This window comes from Tiliqua scincoides, chromosome 8 (genome assembly GCF_035046505.1).
Source record: "Tiliqua scincoides isolate rTilSci1 chromosome 8, rTilSci1.hap2, whole genome shotgun sequence".
NCBI lineage: Eukaryota > Metazoa > Chordata > Lepidosauria > Squamata > Scincidae > Tiliqua > Tiliqua scincoides.
The window spans coordinates 42816489-42841302 of record NC_089828.1 but is presented as its reverse complement, the minus strand read 5'-3'; the positions used below and the strand labels follow the sequence as shown (position 1 = coordinate 42841302).

At 43.9% G+C, this 24814-nt stretch overlaps 1 protein-coding gene across 2 annotated transcripts in view; it reads left to right on the top strand.

Moving 5' to 3' along the window:
• NR2F6 (nuclear receptor subfamily 2 group F member 6) overlaps window positions 1-20085 on the top strand; it is a 44031-nt gene extending 23946 nt beyond the window's left edge. For both annotated transcript variants that reach the window (XM_066635716.1, XM_066635715.1), the window contains exons 4-5: window positions 7394-7918; window positions 13552-20085. In XM_066635716.1, coding sequence (XP_066491813.1) covers window positions 7394-7918; window positions 13552-13826 — 800 coding nt within the window. In that variant the 3' untranslated portion in view covers window positions 13827-20085. The remainder of the gene's footprint in view (window positions 1-7393; window positions 7919-13551) is intronic.
• The last annotated feature ends 4729 nt before the right edge of the window (window positions 20086-24814 follow it).

Sequence of the window (24814 nt, the reverse complement as noted above, 5' to 3'; positions counted from 1 at the left end):
GTGAAAGCAGGGGAGGTATTGGAGGGGGGTTCATTGTTGGTCACTTTTGGTTGATGAGAGAGGGAAAGTGGTTCTGGTCCCAGTGGTAGCTTGGTGAAAGGCAAGAGGGAACTCGGGCAATGACTTAAAGATGGAGTGTGGCCAGGCAGTTCTGTAGCAATGCCATGGGTCAAGGGGTTCAGGATTTCATCTTACTGTCTGGGCACCCTTACTGGGTACGGTTGACTGCAATGCATGTTCATCAGGTTACAGATTGGTTGCTCATCACATTGGGTGTTCTAGGAGATTCTAGGAGGGATCATATAGCAAACCGAATGGTCAGTTAGATGACCATTAGATTAGTTAGATGAATGGTCAGTTAGAATGGTCAGTTAAATTCCATTCCTGCATCTTGCCAAAACATGCCTGAGAGAGCTGGACTTGGTATGATAACTGAAATGAGAAACAATGGTTTGTGATTGCTTAGCAAGCCAGATTCAGAAACTGTGATTTGAAGTGAGTTTGCAAACTCTGGTTAAAAGCATAAAAGCATTCCTGGTTGATCATACCCAAGTGGGTCCATCTAGGTTGCTATCTTTCCATCATAGGCCAGTCAGGTGCTTCAGTAGGAAGTCAACATGCAGGGCATGAAGGCAACAACTCTCCTCTGTTGTTTCTTCTCAGCATCTGATATTTAGTGGTAGACTGCTTCTGAGTAGGAAAGTTCCAATGCCCAATAGCAGTTGATAAACAGTGAATTTTCCTAACCACTTTCTAATGCCACCTAGGGTATTAGACTTCACTACAACTTGTGCAGTGAGTTCCATAAATTAATGGTGTTGGGTGAAGAGGTACCATCTTCTGCATTTCCTGAATCTCCTTCACATCAATTTCATTGGATAATGAGTTAGTATGAATCTGTCTTTATAGCCTGCAGTTTAAATCTTAATCTGCTTTGCCCTTAAGAAATCTTCTTCAATACTTGGAGTACCACCCAGCTGTACTTGTCATGGTATTTTCTGTATCTTAAGAAATGGCCAGTACAAAGAACTGAGGTAGATGTAAAACCTCCAAAGAGGCATTAATTTGTTTATCTAGAGCCAACATTGGAACACTGATTGCCATAAAACTATCCCTGTAAAATAAAGAGGTATGTTTAATTATTTCTTTTCACAGAATGCTAAAGTTGAAAAGGACATTGGAAGTCATCTAGCCCAGTGTTTCCCAAACTTTTTAGCATCGGGACCCACCTTTAAAAAAAGTTTCACTTTACGTAGCTATGATGGGGCAGCAGTGCTCCCCGAGATAACTGGCTGTTTAACCCTTGATGCACATAGTCTAATCTGTCTTGTCAGCTTTGCAACCCAGCAAAAATTGGGTTTTGAGCCACTGGTGGGCCGTGGTCCCACATCTAGCTTAAATCCCTGGTCAGTGTGGGCAGCTGTTTCAGTATCCCTGACAGGTGGTCATCTGGCCCCTACCTAAACTTTCGGTGAGGGAGGGATCCCCAAAGTACACTGTTCCAGTGCTGGACAGTACATGCTGTAGGAAATTCTTCCTCCTGTCTAGCTTAAGTCCCCTATTCTGTGGTTTCAACCCATTGCTTCTAGTCCTCCCCACAGGAACTACAGAGCTGTCTCCTTCTATATAAGAGCCTTCAGACACCTGAAGGCAACCACCATATCTTCCCTTGGTCAGCTCCAGACTAAACACACCAGGCTCTTTTAACCCTTCTTCAGAGGACTTTGTCCTTTTAAAAATCTGAATCATCATCTGCATCACAGAGCAGTCTCCAGGTTATAAACTGCAGGAATTATGAAATGGTTCTGGGTGGGAATAAAACTATTGAAAATATCCTATGAGGGTTTTTCATGGGATTAGATCACAGCAGGATGCAGACTTTGGTGTCATCCAGCAAGGCTGCTCTTTATAGAATGGAGGCACTTCAATATTTGAGGAAGGCAGACTTTCAGGACCAGCTGGATGGATAATAGGGGTTGTCCATTACCTTTATACAACATACAGTGGGCCCTTGGAATCTGTGACGGGGAGTGGCGTAGTGCTGCAACAACTTACAGGGGAGTGCCTGGCCCTCCGGAGGTTGCACATAGCTCCTGACCTTCTCAGAAGGCCTCTCAGATGTGACTGGAAGGCGCACTTCCAGTTTGCTGGCAAACTGGAGGCACAGGGAGGCCACACACTGTCTCCCTATACCTCTCCCAGATGCGACCATAAGCTACTTTTGGTTGCATTCGGCAGGTTCTCCAAGGCCCTTCAGCTGTGGGCTCAGCATCTGTGGATATTCAAGTCCACAGATGCTGAGCTGGCAGATAAGGAGGGTCCAGAGTATTTAGCAGATTGAAGCAGGCAGGTGAAGACTCTTAGACTGAGGACAAGACGCTTGCAGTTCTCTCAAGTTTGGTTGGGTGCATGCTAGAGAACTAGCATGTTTGTCATTGCAGGACTTGACATTGCAGGACTTGTCAGGTTTGTCATTGCGGGACTTGACAGGTGTGGAATCGAAGTCCTGGTTTCCAGAAGTATTGCTTGTCTAAAATGCCTGAGGACCTGACAAAGAAACAGAAGAAACTGGTAAAACAGGTAGGGTGTGTTTGAAAAGCTCAGCGGGTGGAGAGATGGGCCTGCAGGGCTTGGAGATCACATGACCCAGTTGCAGTAAAGGTCACTGCTGAAAAACAACACCAAGTTGGGGAAAGGTTAGAAATGCTTTCTTTGTTCACCTCTAACATGGTTCCCTGACAAGCTGAGAAGGTTTCAGGGTCCCTCCATCTCTCAAAACTGAGTTTTAAAACCTGGTATGGATTTTTTCAGAGAGGCCACACTTTGCCTGATCCAATGTCCTGTTCCCAGCAGTGGTTAACTAGATACCTGAATGTCTTACTTTCTTGATTCTCCCCAGCATTTGGTGTTTGGGGAGATGCTGGTTCTCATGTAGAGGGCCCATTTAGCTTTTGTGGTGGTGAAGACCAGTTTATCTAAACCCTTTTTAAAAACGAACAGCATCTGATAAGATACTGGACTAGATCGGTCTTTGTCACAAGCAGGAAAGTTCTTTTGTACCTTTTTTAATAAAGGTCAGCCAAACTGCTCTACAGTCACACCACCCTTGTACCTGGTATTCACATTTAGACTGCTTCTAGACACAAAGACTCCACTTTATCTATTATGGTTAATGGCTGAGGCTAGACCTCTCTTTCTCCATTAATTTATCTAACCCTCTTTCAAGAAGAAACAGGGCTCATTTGAAGTTCATTACAGCAAGATGGGCACATCTAGTCCAGCATTTATATTTCCAGCAGTGGCCAAACTAGCCACACTTCCAGAAAGCCCACAAGAAAGGCTCAAAGGTGATGTCCCTCTCCTACTATCTCTTCAAGTAGATTTCCTCTGAATATGGAGGTTCAATTGTCAAATAACTACTGAGAAACTGTTTTGTCGTGGAATTTGTCTAATCCTTTCTAAATGCCCTCTTAAGTGCCTGGGGCCATAATCCTAACCCAACTTTCTAGCACTGACATAAGGTCAATGCAGCTTCTAGGTAAGGGAACAAACATTGACTTAACTTGAGGAGGCCTCCATGACTGCCCCCCAACTGCAGGATGCAGCACATGCCCCACTGCCACAGCTATGTCAGTGTTGCAAAGTTGGTTAGGATTGCGCCCTGGGTCTCTTACACTATGTGACTGTGAATCCCTTAAGTTGGTGAGTGGCACCCGTTCCCTGCCACACTTGCTGGCTTCCTATAACAGTTTGGGAGCAAAGGGGAAGACCAACCCATTTGGGGGGAAAAGAATCATAAGAACAGCCCCACTGGATCAGGCCATAGGCCCATCTAGTCCAGTTTCCTGTATCTCACAGCGGCCCACCAAATGTCCACTAGATAACAAGAGACCTCATCCTGGTGCCCTCCCTTTCATCTGGCATTCTGACATAGCCCATTTCTAAAATCAGGAGGTTGCACACACACATTGTGGCTTGTAACCCGTAATGGATTTTTCCTCCAGAAACTTGTCCAATCCCCTTTTAAAGGCATCTAGGCCAGATGCCGTCACCACATCCTGCGACAAGAAGTTCCACAGACCAACCACACGCTGAGTAAAGAAATATTTTCTTTTGTCCTAACTCTCCCAACACTTAATTTTAGGGAATGTCCCCTAAATCAGATGTATAAGATTCTTTCTGTCTCCCTCTGCCGTTTTTCCCTATTATGCAACTCCTTGAGGGGAGTCCTCTTTCTCTTTTGTCTGGAGCAGTGGTTCTCAAACTGTAGGATTCGGACCCACCAGTGGGTCACAACCCAATTTTTGGTGGCTTGTGAAACTCACAGGGTAGATTAGACTATGTGCAACAAGGGATAAACAAACTGCTACTTGAGGGGGAAGCAATCACCGTTATAGCTACACCCCTTCCAATTTATAAACCAGGAAACAGCCTCTAGGGCCTCTAAAAAGTTTGGAAACCACTGGCCTAGAAGACTTAAAGAAGCATTTTAGAATTTCATGGAGGAAAGACATATCATAGGTTACTGGCCATCATAGCTAAATCAGCCTCCTGGTTCAGAGGCATCCTACCTCTGAATACCATATACTGAGATGAAGATCAGTGGAGAGTGGTTCTACCTGCAGACCTTACTTGTGGGCTTTTGGAAGCATCCAGTTGTCTGTTAATGGAAGCAAGGTGCTGCAGTAGGTGGTCTGATCTGACTAGGTTGTTCTTAGCCATAGTAGCTAAGTTATCTCTATATTTCAAGGCAGTCTGTTTCTAGACCAGGGGTCTCCAAACTCCGGCCCAGGGGCCAGATGCAGCTTGTGGAGAGCCTCTATCCGGCCCGTAGCCAGCCTCTGATCCCCTGAGAGCCTCTGGCCCAGTTGACCAAACACAACCAGAGTTCTGATTTTGGGGTGGGGAAGTGGGGGCTCATTTAAGTGTGTGCTTTATTTCTTGGGCTGTGTTGGTGCTTGGAGAAATCCTGGAAATTTGAGCTCATTCATTCATTCCATCTAAGAGCTATCTCTAATGTATTTAAATTTTATATTTAAATTTTATATTCAATTTTTTTTCTGGCCCTCGACACTGTGTCAGATATTTGATATTTGGCCCTTTGGCCAAAAGTTTAGAGACCCCTGCTCTAGACCAGTGTTTCTCAAACTGGGTTGGGACCCACTAGGTGGGTCGCGAACCAATTTCAGGTGGGTCCCCATTCATTTCAATATTTTTAATCATTCTTAATTTTAATGATTTCTTAACTGTATGCCAATAAAGGTACTGAAACTGAATATTTTTAATCTATTAATCTTGATGCTACCTTGGTATGTGACCACATTTGGGAAAATGTTACATTGGAAATGTTACATGTTACACCTGTACATGTGGAGCCTATTTATCCGCATTAGTTCCGTTCCGTGACTCGGCATGATTAACAAAAAACGTGTTGTGCTAAATTCCATAGAGTTAGGCAAAGACGCTGCAGCCTGACACTTCCAGATTGAAGGAAACTAAGGCAGCTGTTATCAATCCCCTCTACGCAGCCCTCAGCTGTCCCACTTCTTTCACAGGTGGAATGCTGAGCTTTTAAGAGTCCAGTCCTATGTGTTTCTACTCAGAAGTAAGTCCCATTCCAGTCAATGGGGCTTACTCCCAGGAAAGTGTGGATCGTTTTGTTTGTGTCAAATATTTGACACAAACATTTGTTTGTTTGAGAGCCTGCACCATGGGGGGGGGGGAGAATTGGGCAAACACTCCCTGGGTTTTTTGAAGCAATCCCCTCTGTTGCTATGGCACCTGGCACCTGCCCCTGTGTGTGTGTGAGTGAGTGAGTGAGAGAGAGAGAGAGCTCCACCTTGCTGCATGTGCTTTGGCTACAGAGGTTCCCCCCCCCCCGCTTCCCCTCTTCAGCCTCTTTGCTGGCTCAGGGGCTCCAAGAGTGTTACTGTTCCTTGGCAAGGGGAACCTCTTCTATGGCTCCAGTGCTATTTCCCTGTCTGGGCGAGTCGGAGCGAGAAGCCAAAGGGCAAAGGAGGCAAAGGTGTGTGTGCCATTCAGTTCCCCCACCCCATTTGCTTTGAGACAAATCTGCAGATAAAAAAATCCATGGATGAATAGGTTGCAACTGTACTTTTAACAAGCTACTATGTATATTCTTTTAACAATGATAGTCAATGGACTTATTCTTGGGTAAGTGTGGGTAGGATTGTAGCCTAGGATTGTTAAAAGTTTCTTACTTGATGTCACTTCCAGTCATGACATCACTTCTGGTGGGTCCTGACAGATTCTCTTTCTAAAAAGTGGGTCCCAGTGCTAAATGTGTGAGAACCACTGCTCTGGACATTGGGTACTGGGGGACAAACAAAATTGCATCTCAGCATCCGTTCCATTTTATAGAGCTCTGAGCAGAAGAGGCTGTCTTTACGCTTGCAGATATCCCCAATTGAGCACTCTTCTTTTATCAGAGCTGTCTTGCAGTGGTGGACCTACATTTTTAGGGCCATAACTTGAACTGTTATGGAGGCCCCTTCACAACCAGCAACAAGGTTTGAGAAATTCGGAATGTCTGCACACCATGGCAATTGGAGCAGAGAAAGAGAACCACCCTCAGAACCTTGAGTTGTGTGGTGGGGTGAGAAGACACTCCCCCTTCCCCCAAAGTTCCTCAGTTTGTTGCTAATTTTTAAACAAGAAAGTTTCAAGGGAGAATCCATGTCCCAAGATGCTCTGGTCCAGGCATTCACACTGCCCAGGAATGGGTGACCATGCCCCTTTAAAGGCCAAACACAACAGCCTAAGATGCATCACACCCACCCTGAGTGGTGGCGGAACATCGGGAGCTCAGCTGGTTCCATTAGCATCAATTCTGTCTAAACCTGAAGTGGTTGCAGTAGTGGCAGCATCCAGGAATGACAGGAGGTGGATGGAGACAGGCAGTGCCTGGTGAGCAGTAGTGCACCACTGCAGGTGGTGAGGCTTGAAAACCCATCGCCAACCAATGGCAAGGGAGGCCTTGATGTATGCCGAGGAGCTGAGAGCTGCTGATGTGACTTTGATTGAATTTTCAACCCCCCTCCCACATTTAATCTCTTCTGTAGTTGTTTTTGTATTTGACTACCTGGTTATGTCAAATGAGACATTTTTGTGTGTATTTGTGTTGCTTCCTTCTACAAAATATTTTTAAACTATCAGCCATGCCAGACAACCTATATTTGACTGGAGAACAACAAAAGTTGATCTACTATAACTTCTTAAAATATTCCAAAATCTGGAGAAATGGGAGGGAGTTTGTTACAGAATTTGATGGGGCATTCATGCCCTCCTCTAAGCAGAAGTCAGGAAGTCTTTGCATTGCCGAATTTGTAAAATTTGAGTTCCATCTTTTATTCATGCTTGCTTCTTTTTGCAGCTGTCCAAAGAGGCCGGATTCCTCCTACCCACTCCAGTGCCAGCCCGAATACTATGCCCAGTGGAGAATACTATAACGGGCAGCCCGTGTCGGAACTGATCTCCCAGCTCCTGCGGGCTGAGCCATACCCCACTGCCCGCTTCAGCTCCCAGTATGCCCAGCAGGGTAGTGTGATGGGAATTGATAACATTTGTGAGCTGGCGGCCCGGCTGCTCTTCAGCACGGTGGAGTGGGCCCGCAATATCCCCTTCTTCCCCGACTTGCCTGTTTCAGACCAGGTTGCCTTGCTGCGTCTGAGCTGGAGTGAGCTCTTTGTCCTCAACGCCGCACAATCAGCGCTGCCTCTCCACATGGCACCTCTTCTGGCAGCTGCTGGCTTCCATGCTTCCCCCATGTCCGCAGACCGCGTAGTGTCCTTCATGGACCAGATCCGCATATTTCAGGACCAGGTGGAGAAGCTCAACAGACTGCAAGTAGACTCGGCAGAGTACAGCTGCCTGAAAGCCATCGCGCTCTTCACCCCAGGTGAGTTGGCTACTGTGTTTGCCTGTGCATGTCAAAGAACCTCCTCATGTTTTGGCGGGTTGTAGGGACTTGGTGTCCCCCCCCCAGTTCTGCTGTTGTGAGGCTGCGCACACGTTACCAGTTCATACTGCTATATGCCCTATATGTTCATGTGTGCTCCATTCAAAGCAAAAGGCCACAGATTACTTCTGAAAGTGAGCCTTGTTGCACCTTTGCTTGTTTTAGGAATGTTTATGAAATTTTCCTCTGCCAAATTTCTCCTCACATGCTGTTGTTCCAAATTACTGATCTACTACAATCTGTAACTCTTCGTTCTTTTACGTCTGAAATTTGCACATTTTCAGGAAGACAACATTTTAAAAAAACCCTCTCAGGGCAGCACATGTCCTTACGCCTTTAAGGGACTGGGGGATTGCACTGCTGCAGGGGAAAGGAGGGATTTTTTCACTAATCATCCTCCAGTGCCAGAGTCCTGGAGGGCCCAGGGCGAGGGGGGGCCTTCCTACTCCTCTAAACCTGTAAGAAAAGGAAAAAATGGCATTTCAGGTTCTCATCATGAAACCGGAAGTGCCCCTTTTTTCTTTTTTACAGGTTTGGAGGCGCAGAGGGTCCCCCAGGACTCCAGCATCCCATTCTGGTACAGCAATACAATCCTGGGTATTGTGTTGCTACCATAGCCACACACACAAACACCACGCACACACACACTTACAGTGCTCCCAACTTCCTTATAGGTGTTTGGGAAGCACTGCTCTAAAGAGTAAAAAGGCATCATTCTAGTGAAGTGGGGTATTTTAAAAACATATTTTCAAATTAAAAAAAAAAATTATCCACATTGGAGTAGTTTACTAATCTCAGTGGGTGTATCCTAGCTGGAGTAAAAATGAAAACAGAACACTAAAACAATGATTTGTTTTATAAAATACTTCTTCCCAGAGAAATAATAATTTTACGTTGTTGTTGTTGTTGGTGGTGGTGGTGGTGGTGGTGGTGGTTTGTATAATAATAATAATATATTTTTTAAATGTTCCGCATTCCAGGAAAAACCTTGGAGGAGGGAAACTAACTAGTGGCTTATTCCTTTGAGTTACATTTTTTGTTAAGTTGCTCATAGGAATAAACTTTTTTCCCTTCCCCTGGGAAGTCTTTGCGCTTCCTGCTTTTGAACATTTGTTAAATCTGTTTATAGCACTCTGAAATTCTCTTTCCCTGTTGAAAGCTAAGGCAAACTCATAGTGGGGGGGAGGGTTCTTAGGCTGCGGTTCTGTACAAACTTGCTCAGGAGTAAGTCCAACTGAATTCACAGGACTTACTTCACAGTAGACATTGGATTGTGTTGCTAATTGTGTGTGTGTGTGTGTGTGTGTGTGTGTATATATATATATATATATATATATACACACACACACACACACACACACACATAAAAATGAAGTATAAACTATTAACAATATATAGTGGGCCCGTGGTATCCACGAATTCAGGACCCAAGGATTTCATTATCCATGGTTCCCCTGAACCCGTGGGTTGGACCCGCATGGACCCTCCAGAGATTATCAGAGCTGTGCTCTCTGAAAAACCGGAAGTGACGTTTTAAGGCCTTAAAAGGCCTTCAGAGGGCCAAGGAGGGCTTCCCTGGCCTTAGAAGGCATTCTGAGGGCCCGTGAAACCCTTGGATTTCATTATACGCATGTTTCCTTATCCGCAAGGGGTCCTGGAACAGAACCTTTGCAAATAATGAGGAACAACTTGTAATCCCAATAAAAATCAAAATTTAATTTAACACAGAATCCTCTTAATAAAATACATAAGCAATAAGATACCCAGATAGTTTCAGTTTCAGAACCTTTATTGGCATATTACGCACATACATAGACAAACAATCAATTCGCAGGCTTGAAGAGTAATGATTCCTTAAATGTTTGGAAAGTACAACCCAATTCTCTAGATACCTAGATAATTTCCCAGATATTGGGGAAACATCACTGAATGCTCTATAGAACATTTGGGGGCGGGGGGAGTTCCACAGTTGGTTCCCCACCGAAGAGAAGTCCTGGTCCCAAGTCGTTATCAGCTACCTGAAGCTGGTGCAAGGAGTACAAGGAGCGTGGCTTCATCTGAAGAGTTTAACAGACAGGTTGGAGCACTTGATACTGTTGAATGTCTGAACTGATCCCCTAGTTCTGGGATCTCCAAACCGCGGCCCGGGGGCCAGATGCATCCTGGGGTGGGCCTCTATCTGGCCCGCAGCCAGCCTCTGATCCCCTGACAGCCTCTGGCCCAGTTGACCAAACACAACCAGAGTTGTGCTTGTGGGGTGGGGGAATGAGGGTCCATTTAAGTGTGTGCTTTATTTCTTGGGCTGTGTTGGTGCTTGGAGAAGTCCTGGACATTTGAGCCCATTCATTTATTCATTCATCTAAGTTCCATCTCTAATGTGTTTATTTAAATTTTATATTTATTTTTTTTTCCGGCCCTCGACACTGTTCCAGATATTTGGCCCTTTGGCCAAAAAGTTTAGAGATCCCTGTCCTAGTGCAAGGTTTGACCTGAGTTTCTTCAGTGGACAGAATTGCAGGTTCCCTCAGCTTAGCTCTTGTGAACATACTGGATTTCCTGGTATCGGTAGTAGAAAGATTTGCTTGATTAGAAGCATCTTGAATAAAAGGAAGCGACCAGATTGTAGAAGATATTCTGCATTCCTTTGACTACTGAGGTTGAAATTCTCATTTTAAATTAAAATACTTATGCTCTCTAGTGTCTGTTCCTTGCCTCAGTGGCTTATTGTGTTCATGCTTGAACTGCCATCTTGTGGTTAGATGGGTTGCATGCATGGTGGTATTTTGCTGCTTTTAAAAATATTTTTCCTCATCAACGTTTAAATTCACAGAATTTTTAATATTCACAATATTAAGTAATCAATAGTCCTTCATTTAACACTCCCCAAACTGCCTTATAGTGTGCAGGATGCCTCAAGGAAACGTACACATACCTTATAGCAGCGATTTTCAACCAGGTGTGCCATGGCACTTTGGTGTGCCGTGTAAGGTCCACAAGTGTGTCTGTGGAGCGTGGCAGTTGAAAATCACTAGCAAACTCTTCTGGGTTCTGTGGCTCTGTTTCTAGGGCAATTGTCTACAGTAACGAATTATCTGTACGCCACAGATCCTGTGGAGGGAGAGGGGCAGACAATTTGTTGCTACTAACCTAGAAACAGAGCTGCAGAATTTGGAAGAGACTTCCAGAAGCTGGAAGTGACATCACAAGAGGCAAAAATCAGTGTGCCCTGAGAAGAAAAAAGTTGAAAATTATAGCATAATTTATTGTGCTATAATTCACATATATACTTCATATGGTGTATACAGAAGCAGTTGCTTGACTGTTAATTAATAATAAATTATTAGATCGAGGACTCAAAATGTTTCCCACTGACATTGTTGATGAAGGGATCTGCAGACATCCTCCAACATGTGCACTGGAAGGGGTCCATACATATTGTCGGTTGCTTCCCTTAGATCAGCGATCCCCAAACTTATCATGGTCATGGCACTCTTCTTTCACGGCAGCCTCTTCTTCCTGGCTCTCCTGGGTGCCGCTATCTTGGATCTCACATGATCTAAGATGGCATCACACAGGAGAGCTAGAAAGATAGTTGCTGATATCTTGGGTCATGCAAGATCTTGTGCAATCCTCCCATAATCCAAGTTGGTGGCACCCAGGAGAGCTGAGAAGAAGAGGCCACCAGGATCCACTGCCTTAGATATTTGAGTGTTGCAGATTTTCTACAGTGAAGTAGGTATGAGTTAGTTTATTAAAACAGGTATACATTTTTTGAAGCACTGTATGGCAAGCTGAGCGGTTTACACGAGGCTTACTGTAGACTCCCATCTGATCATTGCCACTCTTTCAACAATTCCACAGCATTGGGTGTTCCCAAATCTCTCCCTGAGCCATAGTAACAGGCTAAAACTATTAATTTTACTAAATATCCATAATGTTTTTAAGAGTCAGGGTGGTACAATGGATAGTGTCAGATGAGGCTGGAGAACATAAGAACAGCCCCACTGGATCAGGCCATAGGCCCATCTAGTCCAGCTTCCTGTATCTCACAGCGGCCCACCAAATGTCCCAGGGAGCACCCCAGATAACAAGAGACCTGCATCCTGGTGCCATCCCTTGCGTCTGGCATTCTGACATAGCCCATTTCTAAAATCAGGAGGTTGCACATACACATCATGGCCTGTAACCCATAATGGATTTTTCCTCCAGAAACTTGTCCAATCCCCTTTTAAAGGCATCTAGGCCAGATGCCATCACCACATCCTGCGGCAAGGAGTTCCACAGACTGACCACACGCTGAGTAAAGAAATATTTTCTTTTGTCTGTCCTAACCCTCCCCAACACTCAATTTTAGTGCATGCTCCCTGGTTCTGGTGTTATGTGAGTGTAAAGAGCATCTCTCTATCCACTTTATCCTTCCCATGCATAATTTTGTATGTCTCAATCATGTCCCCCCTCAGGCGCCTCTTTTCTACGCTGAAGAGGCCCAGACGCTGTAGCCTTTCCTCATAAGGAAGGTGCCCCAGCTCAGTATTCATCTTAGTCGCTCTCTTTTGCACCTTTTCCATTTCCACTATGTCCTTTTTGAGATGTGGTGACCAGAACTGGACACAATACCAGGTGTGGCCTTACCATTGATTTGTACAATAGCAATATTAGCCATTTTGTTCTCAATACCTTTTCTAATGATCCCAAGCATAGAATTGGCCTTCTTTACTGCCGCTGCATATTGGGTTGACACTTTCATCGACCTGTCCACCACCACCCCAAGATCTCTCTCCTGATCTGTCACCGACAGCTCAGAACCCATTAGCCAATATGTGAAGTTTTGATTTTTTGCCCCAATGTGCATGACTTTACACTTACTGACATTGAAGCGCATCTTCCATTTTGCTGCCCATTCTGCCAGTTTGGAGAGATCCTTCACAATTACTTCTGGTCTTCACCACTCGGAAAAGTTTGGTGTCGTCTGCAAACTTAGCCACTTCACTGCTCACCCCTGTCTCCAGGTCATTTATGAAGAGGTTGAAGAGCACCAGTCCCAGGACAGATCCTTGGGGCACACCACTTTTCACCTCTCAGGTTCAGGTCCCCTACTCAGCCATTATGGCTCACTGGGTGACCTGGAGTCAGCCACAATCTCTGTGTCTAACCTACGTTACAGGATTTGTAGTGGGATACAATAGGGTGATGACACCATGAGTGTCACATTGAGCTCTTTGGAGGAAGGACAGGATAGAAATGTAAGAAAAATTGGTATTAAGTATTAGTTAAATATTTGTGATGTGTATTAGTGCAACTAGCAGACACTGATTTATTACATAAGCAACCATGAACTGGTCTAAGCCTACAGATTAATATTTGCCAGTAAGAGACAACGGTGGGTGTGTGGAGGAGATCAGAGAGCAAAGAAGGGTGTCCAAGGATATATCCCAGTTTAATTCAACAGGATTCCAAAAAGTCACAAATCCTACCCTTTAACAGACTTAACAGCTTGTGACCAACCTTTTCTGGGAAAATGAAGGATCTCACTCAGATCACAACTCCTCTTTTATTTTCCTTCCCTTTCTCAGATGCCTGTGGCCTCTCGGACCCCGCCCATGTGGAGAGCTTGCAGGAGAAGGCTCAGGTGGCCCTGACGGAGTATGTGCGCTCACAATACCCCTCCCAGCCACAGCGCTTTGGCAGACTCTTACTGCGCCTCCCGGCCCTCCGGGCCGTGCCAGCTTCCCTCATCTCTCAACTCTTCTTCATGAGATTGGTGGGCAAAACGCCCATTGAGACACTGATCAGAGACATGCTTCTGTCGGGGAGCACCTTCAACTGGCCTTATGGGACAGGGCAGTGAAGAGAGCCAGAGGAGGGGTGCACATGTCCTGAATTGTTGCCCGTCCTGCCGATCTTGTCGCCACTGTGCCGACAGCCTGGATGTTCATTGCCCGCCATACCTTCCCAGGAAAAGTCTCTGAACTTTGTGCAATTTGGGCAAAAAGATGTCCCCTCTGTGGCAATGAGGGAATTCCTGCCTCCAAGGCCAAGAGAGACAGAGCTTGGGGTGGATTTGACTTGGAAGTTTTTCTTCTCTTCCTTTACTTCCAGGGTGGGCTAGTGGAGAGAGACATAATGTTCTGTTTTCTGGTTTTTAATTATTTTCTCCATACAGACTTTCAAATGGATGCTGATTTCCCCTGTTGGTTTACAGAGGGTTCCCTTCTTCCCCACTCACCTTGGTTCTTCCAAAAAAAATTGCATTGGCACCTTGCATGTTTTAAGGAGCTGCCAGCTAGTTTCCTGAAGATGGATCTCATTCATCAAACTGCTCAGAGTGTTTACCTAAATTATTTGCCCCACTATCTGACTTTCCTCTCTGCCCTATTTCTGCCCCTCCTTTTTTTCCTCAAATAGTCCTGGTGGCTTTGTCTTGCCTTGAAGAAAATAGCTACTCATGAGTAGAGGTGTTTGAAAATGGTGTTATTTACCTTAAGCCTATTGCATTTATAAGACTTGGGGTGACTTTGGTTTAGCTTACTCATTGTAAACAAGGAAGCCATCACCTCTACTCATGAGGCATCACAACTGGCAAAGTAATTTTGCCATGGACTAGGCTGGAAAGCAAGACAAGGCTGTTGTTTGGTTTCATGAAGGTGGGAACAGAGTTAAATCTTAATTCTTTTTATGGGGCAAGCTCTTTCTAAACCCACACTTGCGCTTCCAGCCACGCACATGTAACACTGTTTTATATGCACCATTTAAAAAGAATTCCTGCCCCCCTGAGCAGATTTTCCATTCTTCTGAATGCAGAAAGTCCCAAAGCGGTTCAATCCCCAGTTAAAGGAATCTTGCGGAGCAAAGGCTAGGGAAAGCCTCCCTCTCTGCCGGAGACCCTGGAGAGCTGCTGCTAATTGAACTGGATGGACCAGTAGTCCGACTCAGTTGAAAGCTACATCATATGGTTTAGGAAGGAGCTGAAATTCTTTAGCTGGAGCATCTACTTTGCATGCCAAAGTTCACTCCCAGGATCTCCAGTTGAAACAATCTCAGCAGGCTGCAAAAAAAATTCCTTCTCTCCCTGCGATTTTGTACAGCAACCATCAGTCAGAAATAGCCAGTACTGGGCTGGATGGACCCATGGTCTGATTCCAGTAGAAAGTGGTTTCAGTTGTAAGTTTCCAGTAAAAGCTGCTTCTATAAACTCTGCCTGGTTTTTGTTGTTGTTGTTGTTGTTGTTGTTTTGCTGCCTTCCCACAAGCCCCTTGGAATATGGAGATCCTGTTTTCCCTCCTTGTATTAGTTTCATCTGTTATGGAAGTCCACCCCAGAATAAGTTGGCCAGTCTTCTCCCTGTTTGTGAAGATGCTATGCACATGGTTAATTGCATGCAAATTAACAGTGATCCTCCTGCTTTTATGGTGGGTTTCCAGTGTATTCTGCTGGTTGGTCAGTTTGACTAAAATCTGCTGCTATTTCTTGTTCAAAATCTTTTTTTCCCTTTTCAGTCGGCAAAGTGCTTTACAGTTGTCCTGTATATGGTTCTCTCAAGGACCCTGTGATGTAAGTCGTCAATAAACCCATTTGCAGATTAGAGAAAGTGAGGGCCACATCCTATCTGACTTTTCAGTGTGGGTGTAGCCACAATACAGCACCAAAGTGAGAGAAGGAACATTCCCTTACCTTGGAGGGCCTCAGTGGCTGCTTCCCCATGGCAAGATGCAGCTCATGTCCTGTTGGCACAGCTGCATCAGCACTGCAACGTCGAAGAGGATTGGGACCTGAGACTGAAATGGTGGCTTGCCTGAAGTCACTCAGTGAGTTTATGGCAATGATGGGACAAACCCAGGTCCAAAGTACTGGTTGTAATCTATGCAAACTTCCCTCCCTCCACATCCTGCATCAAGGATGCTCAGATTTTTTGCTCTTTCAAATAAAATGAATTTTTGGGTATCAAATGTGCTTTATTTTAATCAAGTTGGACTATGTGCATTCTGGCACGTTTTATAAGGGAAATGAGAATTGGGACCAGGAACTGCAAAATTTCTAGAACACAACCAGATGTTGAGAATCTCCCTACTTGTAGTTTCTAATGTCTCTTAGTAGCAAGAAGTGCCTTGCTAAATCGACCATCGATCCAACTAGTCCAGCATCCTGTTCTTAGGCTTTCTGGCAGACAGATTCTTCCAGGAAGCTTGACCAGCCCATTAGGTGTGCGCGTTTGATCCCTGTTGCATATATGCAGCATTGGGCAGAAAAGGCTTAATAGGCAACGAACCTAATGTTTTCTTCCCAGCAACTGGTATTCGGAGGTAGTCTGCCATTGAACTGGTAGGTTCCATGTAGCTATAATGACTAATATCCATCAATAGGCCTGCATGAATTTATCTTACTCTTTTTAAAGCCGTCCAAGCTAGTGTCGTTTGTGGCACTTTGCTGTTGTCAGTGTGTTAGGATGAATGTTCTTTGTTCAAATGTTCTTTGAAGTGACTGACAACACTATGCCATTTCTAAGATTATATTGGTGCATTTGATTCCACTGTTGGAATCTCTTGGGCTGTGTGGCACAACTTTTCTCCCTGTCACTGCAGTTTGATCACAGAACAAGCAGCTTGGTAAACTCTCCAGTCTGCTCCTGATGCTTAATAAGGAAGTGGAGGGAGGATGCTGTTGGACTGGGTTGATCAGGCAGGATGTATAGAAAGAGTTTTGGGGCAGCCCTCATCTAGCACTATCCTAGATGCTGCCTCAGATTGACTCTGTGCTGGCCTGTAGGCATCAAGAGTTGCCTGAGATAATCTGAGCGCTGTGAGTCCGCTCTGGTCGTCAGTGGTTCTAGGGAGCTGATGCTCAGTTAGAAACTAGTAGTTGGTCATCACATAATCACATGGCAGGTATCAATTGATACATCTATACAACTGGATGCATAAAATTGCCTTTTACCATGTCTGGGCCAGGGTGCTGTTCATAGGAGCGTAGGGCCAGTAAAAAGTTGGCATCCCTGTTCACGAGTGACGGTCCAAGACACTTTGTAGAAGGCATAGTATAAAACTACGTACTATAGATAGCTGAAGTTACAAGATCATGCGTTGGGAAACTAGAGGAGCTTTGCTATTTTTCCCCCAACCCACCCAAGTTATCTTTTTCCTTATAAAGGAAGACTCAAAAAACAAATAGCATCTCTGTTTCTCGAAGTTTAAGGAGATCTAAAGTTAAATAATGTGCATTTGGACTGAATTAACTTCACTTGTGTATATTGTATCTTTTCTTACCTTAACTCCTGCTGCTCTTTCTATTTGATACAAAATGGAATTGCTAATAGGGTACCAGTGATCCTGAGTCTGTACTCTTGTTTGAGGATCTCTGCGGTGGATTAGTCCGAGATCCAGTATCCTTCATAAGAGTCCCAGGTGCCAAGTGAGCCGCAGGAAATTAGATACTGAGAGATTACTAGCAACCCCCTTCCCCCAAATATACAGAACCCATTTCGCAAGAGGAGTTCTGCCCAATGTACCCTTTTGATTTTAGCAGTAAAGCAAGGATAAATTCCACACTTTAAAATACTTCCCATTCGGCCCTCCTAATGAATAACCCAAATCAAACATTAGTGGAAAATGTGTCATCTGATCTCTTATGGCTGGGGAGATGGTATTGTTTTTTTCTTTTCTTACTCTAGCACCACCCAGTAGAATTGTAGCAGAAGGATAGTCCTGAACTGAATTATCTTTTGGCCAAGGCCATTTCTCTGCAACCCACAGGGTCTAGAAAAATGGTGTTGGTAATTGGTCAATATTTTTCTTTGATTGCCAGATTCTACACCTTTTGTTTTGTTTAAAACAAAAAAAAAGGGACAGAATTTTTCAGAATGGAGAGCGGTTTTGGAGAAAGCTATGCCATGACAAGGTTGTTGCAGTGGTATTTCCTCTAACCAGATTGGTGAATCGCTCTTAAATCTGTTTTGGCAAACTTGAGAAACGCTTAACTCCCTGCATAATAGTCAACAGTTCCTAGAAAAAATAATGTCTGATTTATTCAAACACATAATTTACATCTTGAATTCATACCACGCAATGTCGTAACAGTTACTGACTTAGAAATAGCTTGGAAAGAGACTAGACCAGCGGTTCCCAAACTTATCACAGTCATGGCACCCTACAGTCATGGAGCCCTGTCACTGTAGCAACATTGCCCAGCTCTCCTGGGTGCCATCACCTTGAATCACATGAGATATTGTGCAATCTCATGCGTTTCAAGATGGCAACGCCCTGGAGAGCCAATAAGAAGAGGCCACCAGGGACATCTTGTGGTGTCCCTGCGAGTTTGGAAACCGCTGGATTAAACCAATTCATGATGCATCATTTGCTTTGGTGGCAAACAGGAACCTCCACAACCAAAGATAGTTTATTGCTGAATACCAGATGTGGGAAAGTACATCAGCAGAAGGCTATTGTTCTCATGCCTTGCATATGTACTTCCTTGACACATCCATGTGGCTACTAAGAAGCAGGATGGACACATAGGTCAGATTCAGTAGAAGTGCTCTTAACATTTGTTCAACCATCATCGGAAAGAGAAGCATGTCAGTGTGCTGCACCAGATCTGATGGTGTCACACAGATGAGTGTGACAAGATGAGTGCCTGATTGTTGATTCCCACCTGTTTTGGTTTCTGATTTTTCTCCTTTAGGGGTCCAGTTTCAGTTTGGTCTAAAGGCAATTAGGAGATTTTAAGGCTTGTGTTCAGTTCTGGTACACTGAAAAAAACCTCTTTAAACCAATTCTTTGGTTTGACTCCATGGGATTTAGTTTGACTCCGTGTTTGACCCTATTACTTCTATGGGGTGGAAGTTGTTTTTTGTAGACCATCCTACATTGCTAGTAGACTGTGTACATTGAAGGATCTTGACTCCTATAAAACTTGGGATCAACACATGAAGTTGGATGGCCAGTAGTTTCAGGATAGAAGAAAGTTAAGTACATCTTCACACGCAATTAACTTATGGAACTCATTGCCACAAGATATGATTGCCACTGCCAGGAGAATCCCTAGGGGGACCAAGGGCACAATCCTAACCCACTTTCCAGCACCGACATAACGGCTATGCAGCTCCGAGGTAAGGGAACAAACATTCCCTTACTTTGAGGAGGCCTCCATGAGTGCCACCCACCTACAGGATGTGGCACATGCCCCACTGAAACAGCTATGCCAGTACTGAAAAGTTGGTTAGGATTTGGGACTAAAAGTCATGGTCTATCACTATTATCCACAATAACGAAATAGAACATCCATGTACAGAAGCAATCTATCTCTGAAATCTGTGTATTACAGGGAGGGCTTTAGGCCTGCTTGTGGGCTCCCTAGATGCATCTGGTTGGACATAGGATGCTGGAGTAGATGGTCTGATCTTGCCAGGTTCTTCTGTGGGAAGGGACTGTGCATTTTTTTTCTCCCTCTAGCTTGGTTACTTAATAATGGAGCAACATAGAACTACAGTTCTTATGCATGGAGCCCAGGTCTAAGTGGAGATGGTAAACTGGCTTCTATCTTAAAGCCTTTCTCCCTAATCGCTAGAAGAGACTGGCTGGTTTTAGATAATCCACTGCTGAAACAAACGCTTTCTTTTTAGAATGGCTGTCTACCAAGGTTCTAGCTCTCTGCCATCTCCTGTTTAGGTTGCACTGTCATGGTAAAAGAAGGGCATGAGCTACCCAAAGCAAAGCACTTTGAAATCGTATCGATTACAAGAAGAATGTTAAGAGGTGCTTGCTTCTGAAGTCCCATCCTAACAGAATTACACACAATTGCTGTGGGACTTCAAAGTGAATTGTCCAGTGTTTCCAACATTCCAATATCTGTTGTCAGCCAGTTCCATGGTTGCTTCTGTTTGACTTGGTTTAATTCCTTCCACACTTTTTGTCCTCCATGAAATTTTCTTTAGCCGTCAACACTCTTAATGGAAACCAGATTTTGGCTGAGGTGGATTGGAAGGAATTTGTGCCAACTAAACAAGAACAAAGGGTGGAATTACTGGAAAATCTGTAACTAAATTGATTTGTTGCAAGTATATACTTTGTCTGATGCTCAACCAATGAACTAATAAAAAAACTTTTCTTAGAAAATGAGGGTGGTGGCAATCTTTGTTCAGTGGGGGATGGGGGATGGTGCACCTGCATTCCAGGACAGGAATAAGGGGGCATGCCTGTATCATTTGGAGTGTGAATGCATGTGTGTTGCATCATCGGAGTTGTATATAGCAAGCATTTATTCTCACACTTCTGTTTCCACTCATTGGATTTCTGTGATTCCTTTTTAAAAATAGATTTATAACCCAGTTTTCAGAGCCAAGGTTTACACCACACAATAAAGATGCAATAAAATCCACAGAGGAAACAACAAATAACAGAAAGCGGGAACAAAACACAATTTTTATAAAATGCAGAAAGGTCCAATCAAGTCTTACTGAAGTCTTTACAAAAGAGCAGTGTGTGAGTCTTTTAAAAACTTGATGAGTGGGGGGAGGGGCATGATGAGGCTTTCCAGGGATAAGGTGCGTCTCCAGCTGTGGTGTTGCAGATGATGTGGGGTAGAGGCAACTTCTGAGTCTCATTGTCCCTTGTCATATGATGAAGACCCATGGTTCCATCCCCTCTTGGACATGGACACACTGCCTACCTTGGAGGCCAAAGGGAAAGTTGCTGCATTGAAATAGTAGCACATCTCTGTCATTTGGTGGCTACGTGAGAGGATCTCGTGGATCAGCAAGGCAATGTCTCTTACATCTATGATTGGAAGGAGTTATGTCCCTTGAAACGGTCGTCTGCTGCCAGGTTCTTCCTGGGGGCTGTTCACATCAGACTTGCCTCTGAAGCAGCCACTGGAACATGTGGACTGGAGTGTTGCCATCATGTCCATTCCCTCCCCCCACCTCCAGCTTTCACTGGTGCTTAAAGAGGTTGTGTGAGGAAGAATTGGCATGAGCCAGGGGCTTCTGACATCAGTGAATAAACAAATAAAACAATAAATTTGGACCTCCCCAACTGTGCCTTGGCTTTTAACCGTCTCCCCGGAGAACAGTTGAAGCAGCATTTGAGGCTACATAGTGCTTTTTAGCCCTTGTTGGACTTTGCTTCCCCTTGAAGCCAGAGGGAATCGTGGGCGCATTTGGTCACAATTCCACAGTTGTAGTGCTTCCACCACCAAGGAAGCCCTGTCCCTGCTACCTGTCAACTTATGTCTGAGAACAGGACGTGAGATGCTGATTTTAAGCCTCAGCTATGCTCAAGAGGGGTGCAGGTGGTATGGAAAAATGCACACAATGTACTTGCAACAGCTAGAAGTTTACTAGCCAACACTGGAAACATCTGGTGCCACCCATAGCAGTTTGGTTGTGATGGTTTTTGGACTATAACGTTAAGAAAATATCGTTCAACCAGCTTGGGGTAGAATGATACAGTCAAAAGAGCCCTTTATTTTAAAAAATCAATTTTCTTCATATTGGAGAACCAGATTATGCCCAGGGAGAATGTCCAACAAAAACTTAGTTGTATAATTCTGCAGCTTGCATTTAAAAGAAAAAAATTCCGCCTTGGTACAACATTGTCTAATGTATACCCAAAGCTTGCTAACTGGGCAAAAAGGCACTTTCTGAAAAGGTGATATCAATATTTTAAATAATGTATTTGCACGGCTATATTATAGCACAATTTTAGGTTTCGTTCTGTATGAGTTCAGTATACCATCATGTATCCTATAGTGGAGAACAGAATGTTAAGACAACACTTGTTGACATGAACTACAGCTGTCACCTTCTTGTTTTCCATTTTTCTTATCCTATAACTATAATTTTTGTGACCAGTACCTTGTTTTTGTTTAGTGGTTCGCATCTTTGATTTTTCTAATCTGTGCATTTTACTAATAGTGTGTCAAAACCACTGACCTACACCATAGTTACAAAAATAGGTGCCGGTAATTTGGCATTTGAGAGGCAAAACGACTACACAAATGCACTAATATTTACACAGCTTACAGATTCTTTCATGAATATTAAAATAGCTGGGTACTGTAGTTATTTAAGCCACTTCTGCCCAAAGTTACATATATGCAACAGGGATCAAACAGGTACAGCTGTGGGCCAGGCAAAAATGGGATAAACCCCCTTTCCGGTCCTGTTCCTCCTGCCTGTCCCAACAGCCTGACACATGGATGAATAGATCATGTAGGTACAGATACTGGTTGACTCCTTGCTGGAATGAATTGCTGGTTTAATAGTAAAGGTCATTCATTCCAGCTGCTCTCCAGACTTTTAATGCCAAAGTTACACCTCAAATTTTGTATGGCATTCCTGTTTGGATGCCAGCATTAAATGACTCAATTGAAAAGATCCATTCAAATTTTCTATACAACAGGTGTACCGCATTGTGTTCCTTTCATGGCACTTTGCCTGGAGACAGGCCAATATAGGCTGGAGTTCCTAGCATGGTCCAGTTTCTTAAAATACTGGGCCAAAGTGTGCTTCAGGGCTGACCAAAACCCATTGTTAAAGGGGCTATTGACTGACTCACTGTTATCTCCTTGCTTAGCTCTTTTCAATAAGAAAATCAGACAAATGGGTCTCAAGGAAGATCTACAAGGAGCTGCTACACTTGAGGTTTCTATTAGGCTCCTGACAACGACTAACTGATATAGAAAGGCAAGAGATTTTGGCTGCAGCACAAAAAAATTGATCGCCCCTAAATTTCCATCTTAACAATACCTTTGGTCAACAACCAAAGTACCTGACCTTCTTAGACTGCCCCTTTGCAAGGAGGGCTTTTACATTAGCCCATTGCAACGTGTTGCCTTCTAAAGACCTACTTGGTAGGTTTAGAAATGCCCCGGAAGAACGATTCTGCCATTGTGGCCTCAGAGAGGCAGACTCTCTTCCACACATTGTTCTGCACTGTGCTTTCAATCAAGCGCTCAGAGACCAGTATCTCCCTTCATTGTCAAGAATCAAAAAAGGTCTCTCTAAGAACACCTTTTTACAACCTCTGCTGGCGGGTGAATCTGAATTAGTGGCCCTTCCAGTTGCTACATTTTTATATTTGAGCAACTTGAAGCAGGCTAAGCTGCTGGTCCTAAGCAATTTGGAGCAACTCTGTAAGTAAATTGTTGTGTTTTAACCCTTATTTTTATCTCTCTTTTAACATATACTTTCATACATGACTGTCTGGAGATATTAGTTGTAAAACTATATGCCTAATAAAGGTTTGTTGTATGTTGTTGTAAAGGTCATTGATGGGAGCTGGAAATCCCTTTTTGAATGAGATACCCCTCTAGCTCAAATGAGTGGCCAGATGCTGTTTTGCTGTGTAATTGCTGTTGGAATGAGTGAAGAGTAAGCTGAGAGTTTCTAGTTCAAATTGGATGTAACTGGAGGAGGCAAGTGGATCTGTGGGGGTGGGGGGGGGGGAGAGAGAATCATGTCCTGACTTGCTTTTTGCCTCTACTTATGCTCCATTTGTATATTTTCAATATGCATTTAATGTAAAAAAAACACCCTTAATTTCCCCTGTGCTCTTGCATTCAAACAAAACTAAAATTGGTTGTGCTGCTCCAACAAGTGAAATTTCCCTATTCCGGTGCTTTGTTCCATGGTTTTGCTCTGCCTTGAATTCCACTCCTTCAGAGTACATGCATGCTGATAAACCACTAGAGAAGCACAGTCTTGATGTGCTTGCAGCAAAATTCTTGTGTGGCATTTTTCCTGATGTGAAATGTTTGCGCAGTCCTGCACATTTGACAGAACACCTTACAAAAGAATTGGAAAGAAATCAAAAGTGCAAACCACTGATCTACTCTAATTGTACAATCACAGCATTGTGGCTTATATGCAGCACTTTATCTTTGCATGTACCTATGTGTATTAGTAAATGTAGAGGGGAAATGGATGCAAGGGAACAGAAGGAGCTGAAAGCTGTGGCCAGTGGTTTGCAAAACTTTGCAAGCTGTGCCAAGTTCAGAAATGAATAATGGAGGAATTCATGTGGTGTGCTTTGCAAAAAAATCAGATAACTTGGACCGACCAAAGCTTCAGAAGAAATTTGTATGAGAAGTTCAGAAGTATTCCTGGCTGTCCAAGGAACTTTTCACTGCTCAGCAAAATGGGGAGGATACACCAATATGATGCTCTGCTATTTCTGGAACTGATCAAATATGTTTTGCATTAAAGATAATTGTTAGAAAAGAGATTCTGGAAAGCCAAGTGAAGAAGACCATACTGTTATAATTAAAAATGACTTTACAAAAGGTTGCTAAGGTTCAATGCACCACAACTGGAACCCAGTTTTCCAAAAGGCTATCATTTTGGCACAAAAAACCAGCAACACTGTTAACAAAACCACATTAAAAAAAAAAGTTTGTATTTGCAGCACAACGTCCTGGGTTTTCAGAACTCCGTTCCATGTAAATGGAGGCTAGGAGAGGTCGTTTTTGGTTTGTTTCTTGAAATCTAATCAGTGTTCAGTGCACAAGAAGCAACTTTGAGTACAAGTGTGTGCCGCTTAACAACAAACCACGTATATGACGGTGGTCAAAGTACAATAAAGAAATGAGGCAATCACATCTCCCATAGCCTACAACAGAGTGTCTGTTTACACAACAGAGAGGCTCTTAATGCAAAGAGGCAATCTATCTCCAGTAGCCTGTGGAGCCAGCTAGTGTCTGACAGGGAGTGTCTGTTACACAATGAAGGCAATAGATTGGACTAAATGTTCACTTAATGACCTAATTGAATAACAACGGGGATTGGAGAACATATCCCCATCGTTAAGTGGCACACACCTGTATTTGTACAGGTTGATCCCCCAC